The sequence below is a fragment of the Columba livia genome, chromosome 8 (assembly GCF_036013475.1).
Source record: "Columba livia isolate bColLiv1 breed racing homer chromosome 8, bColLiv1.pat.W.v2, whole genome shotgun sequence".
NCBI classification, from domain to species: Eukaryota; Metazoa; Chordata; class Aves; order Columbiformes; family Columbidae; genus Columba; species Columba livia.
In genome coordinates, this window is record NC_088609.1 from 33,908,262 (window position 1) to 33,915,041 (window position 6,780).

A 6,780-nucleotide genomic window follows, 5' to 3' on the forward strand; every position below is an offset into this window, starting at 1 on the left:
GAGGCCCAGGGAAACCTGGGGGAGCCCAGAGGGGACAGAGAAAGGGACATCATGGGCTGCTCCTGTGCTGCTGAGCTGGGCTCGGCTCCTGGGACACAGGGAGCTCATGGCAGCAGCAGCGCTGCAGAGAGACAGCTCTGCCCAGGAGCAGCTCCTCTGCACAAGCAGCAGGGCTGAGGGCTCTGCCTGCAGCACCGAGGGCAATGTAAGTGGTTATGTACAGGAGCCAGGCACAGGACCCCATGACCAGAAACAGCAAATGTCCAACAGCAGCTCCATCACCCAGTTCTTCCTCCTGCCGTTCACAGACACACGGGAGCTTCAGCTCTTGCCCTTCTGGCTCTTCCTGGACATCTACCTGGCTGCCCTCCTGAGCAACGGCCTCATCATCACCACCATAGCCTGGGACCAGCACCTCCACACCCCCATGTACTTTTTCCTCCCTAACCTCTCCCTCCTTGACCTGGGCTTCATCTCCACCACTCTCCCCAAGTCCATGGCCAATTCCCTCTGGAACACCAGGGCCATCTCCTACACAGGATGTGCTGCCCAAGTGTTTCTGGTTGTCTTTTTAGCTTCAGCAGAGTATTGGCTCCTCACCATCACGGCCTATGACCGCTACGTTGCTATCTGCAAACCCCTGCACTACAGGACCCTCCTGGGCAGCAGAGCTTGTGTCCACATGGCAGCAGCTGCCTGGGCCAGTGGGTTCCTCAATGCTCTGCTGCACACGGCCAATACATTTTCACTGCCACTTTGCCAAGGTAATACCGTTGAACAGCTCTCCGTGAACTTCCCCAGATCCTTAAGCTCTCCTGTTCAGATGCCTTTCTCAGGGAATTTAAACTTCTTGTTTTCAGTACTTTTGCCTTTTTAGGATGTTTCATTTTCATTGTGCTGTCCTATGTGCAGATCTTCAGGGCCGTGCTGAGGATCCCCTCTGAGCAGGGTCGGCACAGAGCCTTTTCCACGTGCCTCTCTCACCTGGCCGTGGTCTCCCTGTTTATCAGCACTGGCTTGTTTGCTTTCCTGAAATCCCCTTCCATCTCTTTGCTATCCCTCGATCTAATGCTGGCTGTTCTGTACTCATTGGTGCCTCCAACATTGAACCCCCTCATCTAAAGCCTGAGAAACCAGGAGCTCCAGAATGCAGTGTGGAAACTGATGCCTGGATGACTTCCAGAAGCTCTAGAGTGTCCATCTGTTTCAGTATATGACTCATAATGTAACTCAATACAGGTCCATCCTTTCTCATTAGTTTGTTGTTGTTGTCATTACTTTTGTGTTTGTGTTGTCTTTTGTTCTGCCTCTTTTTTTTTTAACTTTAATAATGTTATCCACAAAGGAACGTGGACAACCCATTTCAACTTCATTATCTACTTTGCTAGTGTGACCCTGTGACTATGTGAACATGGGGCTCTACTTTACTTTTAGTTTAAAAACAAAAATGTACCTGCAATGACTTGTCTTTCTGACTGATACCCAAGCATCTACAAAAGAACCAAAACTCCTTCCTCGCAAGTTCCCTACCAAGTGCTAGGGTAAAAGAGGGACCTAAAACCTTCCACAGCAAAAATGCAATGGGGCAGTCATGGAGGTGCCCTCCTACCAGGAATGGGGAATGTTCTCATCCCTTAGAAAATCCTTCTCTCCCTCATGGCCTGCATGGTGTTTTTGTTTGGGAAAACCCTCATTATTGTGCAGGTGGTGGCAAAACAGCATTTGCACATCCCCATGGACTTCTTCTTGGGGCATTTGTTCTCCATGGAGACCTCCTGCATATCCACTCCCCTATCCCAGCTGATTTGCAGCTTTGTGGCTGAGGACAGCACCATCTCTGCTCATCATTGTGTTAGTGCTGTTTCCTGCAACTTGTCCTTGTACAGAGTGCTCACTACTGGTGACCACATCCTGCAATCAGTACTGGGCTGTGTGTCATCCCCTGCCCTGTACAAGACTCATGACCTGGGACGTTTGTCTCCAGTGGGCAGACACACTAGGGCCTCCTCTGTCATCTACAGGAATCGTTTCAGTTGTGTCCTGGGTACAGTTCTGTGGTCCCAGCAGAGTTGACCACTTCTGTGATTTACCACATTGCTGGAGCTCTCACACAGTGACACGGTGACACTCAGGCTCTCTCTTTTCCTGACCTGCTTTTTAGATCACATTCTCCTCTTCATGTTCACAAGGTTATCCTCTGTGTGCATCAGAACTCTGTGGGTAAGCAGAAGAGATTTATCACCTGTTCCTCTCTCCTCACCAGTGCTGCTGTTTTCTACAACACCCTAATTCTTGTCTCTGTGATACCCACAACAGCCCTCTTGAATAGTTTAACAAAGCCCATCCTCATGCTCCTTTTCAATCCCCCCATCTACAGCCTGAGGACCAGAAAGTTTGCAGAGAGGGAGCCACTTAAAAAATGCTCAGGTAAGCTGTGAGTGGCACAGAGGCCCCATTGGAGTCACGGGCACACAGGAAGAATTCACTTCTGATTCTCTTCCAAACAGTGCCTGATGAGCTAGACAGGTATTTACTGTACCCCTTGCACTCCCCTGGAACTGTGAGATATGGAGAAAACTTTTGGTGTATGAAGGGCCAGAGAGGTGCTATTAGAGCTGGCTGCAGTCATTGTGAGATCTCTCTCAAACATCTTGGAAAAATCTAGAGAGAGCAGGGAGATTCCAGGATCCTCAGAAAAGGCAAATGACAAACCCAGCTTCCAGAAGGACAAGAAAGAAGACTGGGACTATTACATGTAGATGAGCTTCACCTCATTCCTTGGGAAGGTGATGAGGCAAATGCTCTTGCAACCATCTCCAGGCCCTTGAAGGACAAGCAAGGGATGTCTGAGGCCACTGAAGGAAAAGAAAGGGATGGCTGAAACTGCGTGAGAGGAGAAAGAAGGGCGTGTTGTGTACCTGGACTTTTGCCAGTCCTTGAATGTGGTATCCCAAAGTCTTAGAGCAGGTTTCTGATGTCTGAACTGAAGATCTGGATGATGTGATGGGAGGGAAGTTGGCTGGCTGATCAGGAACAAATGCCATCAGCGGTACTGATGGAGCCAGATACTATCAGCACCCCTCAGTGATCACAAAACTTACACAAAAATGGCTTAAGAGCCTAGCAATGCTGGAAATGAAGACTTTTTCAGCTATTTCATAGAGATATTGGTTTGTTTGTTTGTTTGTTTGTTTGTTTGTTTGTTTGTTTGTTTTTTCTGCATAGGTTTGTATCAAATTTACATTTTAGGCTTGGATCAGTTGTCCACACAGAGGTCTCCACTGTCTCCAAGATAACTCTGGGTAACTGAGGCACCCAGGAGGGAAAGATAAGCCAGGATCCCTTCTGGTTCATGCGCTGGTTTGCAGGCACGGTACCTCTGGGGTGGTGCAGAGCTTGACCTTCCTCCAGTGCTGCTGGGTGGGCTGTGAAGAGGCCTCTCCAGCACAGAAGTACAATGAGTCCCTTTGGGTGCTGGCTGAGAGGTCACTTCTGACTGGTCAGCACAGGGGACAGAGGCACTCTGAGGTCATGAAGGTCATCAGAAAGCTTCCCCTAACAAGATGACACATGTAGGGAGGTCAGGGGAACCTGTGCAAGAGAGATGGGAGATTTGGGGGAAGGGAGAGAGACTTTTGGCAAAAGACGTGAAAGAAGAGGTAAAATGGGTTTTGGTGACGTTCTTGTGAAAACACGGACTGTGAAAACATTTCTGTTTAGCCCCTTGTCGTGGTTTAGCCCGAGCTAGCAATCACAACCACGATAGCTGCTCGCTCACTCCCACCCCCCACCCCCAAATGGGGGAGAGAATCAAAAGCGAAGGGAGAAACTCGTGGATTGAGATAAACACAGTTTAACAAAATAGCAAAATAATACTAATATACCACCATGGCTAGTAACACATATAAAATGGAAAATGGAATATAAAATTAATATAAAATAATAATATAAAATAATATAAAATATAAAATAAAATATAAAATATAAAATAAGATATAAAATTCAATGCCTCACAAGCTCCGCCTGCACCAAGCAGCTGGTCCAAGAAAGAGAGAGAGCAGCCTGGTCGTGAACACCTGATCCCAGGGGAAGAGGGAAAAGTGCAGAAAGGCCCAGAGGTCATTGTAAAATGGCAAAATGTCAAACTAAAAGAAGCTCCCAAACGGAACTCCACCGAAACACAGCAGAACTGAAACAGGTCTCGATTTCTGCATCCAGAAAACCCTGCCCTCCTTCAGCATGAAGCCTGATGCTAATGTCATGGAATATTCTCATTGGTCAGTCTGGCTGTCAGTCAAGCTCTGTCCCATCCACGCTTCCCTTCCCAGCTGCTTCGCACCTGTGGGCACAGAGCTCAGAAAGATCTTGGCTCCCAGACAGCAACTAAGATAATAGGCTCTTGTATTCTCTTTGTTCCACTTCAAAACCACTGGAAAGTTACTTGGAGAAAAACATTATCTCTGTCCCGGGGTGTTATCTATTTTTTCCCAAGCTAAACCCAAACAATGACCATGCTAGCTGCAAAAAAGTTTCTAACTGCATGAAGAAAATTAACTCCGTTTCAGTCAAACCAACACAATGAGATTTGAGCAACCTTTTGTAGAAGAAAATGTGGGTCAAGGGGGCTAGAACTAGATGATCTTTAAGGTCTCTTCCAATCCAAACCACTCTGTGATTCTAAGGGAAGAGGGAGATGTGTTCCCTTATCCTCTCCACAAGATAGAATACCTACCCCAACAAAGTAAAGACATCAATACCAGGGCAAAGAGTGTAGACTTTGTTTGTATTAACATGTTCCCAAGCTCAGCAAAATCAGGAGATAAGTAGCACAGACAGAAAACTCAGTGACCTGCGCAGACACTCTCCACCAAATAGCTACTATAACTGTAGCACCATTAATGCAAACCTGCCCTTGTCTCATGCCCCACATTGGGCACAAAAAGGAATGTAGTGGGTTAACCTGGCTGTCACATTTTAGTTTCCACCAAACCACACAATCACTCCCCTGCTCAAGAGGACACGGGGAAGAAAAACTCATTGTTTGAGATAAAGGCAGTTTAATAAAGAACAGCACAGATTGCCTGTGGAAGCAAAAGGATTTATTCTCTGCTTGCCATCAGCAGGTGATGTCCAACCCTTTCCCGGGAAACTGGGCATTAGTTCATGTAGCAGTTGCTTCAGAAGGCAAATGCCTTAATTATGAATCCCTCCTGCACACCTCGGCCCTTCTCATGGCTTTTATTGCTGAGCATCACAAGAGGACAAGCAAGCTCCTGCTGTTCTGACTATACTGACTGACTTCCATGGTCATGGGGAACCCGAGAACATTCCCTGCTGTCATCAGGGGAAAACTCAGAGGGGAAGACACCACAACACCATTCGGGTTTCTGCTCTCCTGAGTGGGAGTTCAGGAGGTCTCAGGTCTGACCTCTCCTCACAGCACGTTCAGCTGTGGAGTGAGACCACGTGGCTCAAGGCTTTACCATGTGGGGGCTGGAAAACATCCAAGGACAGAGACAGCACAAGGAAGCTGGGGAAGCTGCTCCAATGCTTTGATGCCTTCACGGAGAAGAATATTTTCCTAATTTTAAGCCTGAGCCTTCCTTATTTCAACATCTGACTATTGTCTATTATCCTCCTGCCAAGCGTCTCCATAACAAGACTGGCTCCACCTTCTTGAAAAACCTCCCTGCAGGGACAGAGAGGCTGTTACAAGATGCCCAAAGCCTTCTCTTCTCCAGGCTGAACAAGGCCCTTTCCCTCAGTTTCTCCTCCCAGCAAGTGTCCCAGTCCCTGAGCATCTTAGCAACCCTCCACTGAACTCCCTCCCAGTTATCAACATCTTCAGGGGTTAGTCTATGCCAGGTGCAGGACCTGCCCTTTGTCCTTCTCTGTCGTGATGTTCCTGACAGGACAGCCCTCCTGCCTATGAGGTTGCCCAATTTAGCATCATCAACAAATGTGGTGGGAGTTGTCTCCTCAAGGTCACAGATTATCAAAGTATTAAACTGCCCAGGTCTCAGCAGAGTCCCCTGTGCTGCCCCACAAGCCCCCAGTAAGTCCCAGTGGTCTCGAGGTTGGGCATGAGACCCCTTCACCACTGCTCTGTCAGCTTGATGTCCAACTGTTTTTCACCCATCTGTTTGTCAGCCCATTCGACTGTCTTGGCCTACCTCGGATACAAGAACATCGAGGGACGCCATGCCAAGAGCCTTGCTGAAGCTGAGGTAAATGACATCCACTGTTCTCCCCTCATGCAGAAACGCACTTACTTCATCATGAAGGCAATCAAGTTTGTGAGACATTAATTACCCTTGCTAAGTCCATGCTGGTGGTTTTCAGACACGTTTTGCTCTATTAGGTGCCCAGAAATGTCACCCAAGAGGACTCATTGGACAGGTCACTCCTCACCAAAGTGTTCTTGTACAGCTTGCGGTTCCCTGGCTGGCACTTTTGGCTGCAACATTGGGTTTTTCTCACTCACAAGAGACCTCTACCAATCCTGTGACCTTTCAAAAGGGATATTCCAAAGCAAAGATGTGTTGATCTCCTGCAACATCCTTGCCACTGTTCTGCCTGTTATATGGTGTATTTAATTTCTGTGATCTTTCACCTATTTTCACCTGTCCTGATATAATGACTGTTTCTAAAGTCCCATTTTCAGTTGCAGACTCTCTAGACAAAGACCCTTTTCATTATTCTCCAGTTTTCTTTTTCTCTTATTCTTTATTCATTCAGATTGCTCTCAACTTGCCAGCTGCTGTTTTGAACTTCAGGTAG

General features: G+C 47.5%; 1 protein-coding gene across 1 annotated transcript; it reads left to right on the top strand.

Annotated features, from left to right (window-relative positions):
- The first annotated feature begins 259 nt into the window (after positions 1 to 259).
- On the top strand, positions 260 to 6,780 carry LOC135580064 (olfactory receptor 14I1-like). Its single transcript, XM_065071365.1, has 3 exons — positions 260 to 764; positions 6,151 to 6,296; positions 6,739 to 6,780. The coding sequence occupies exons 1-3, from the start codon at positions 260 to 262 to the stop codon at positions 6,778 to 6,780; spliced, it is 693 nt and encodes a 230-aa protein (XP_064927437.1).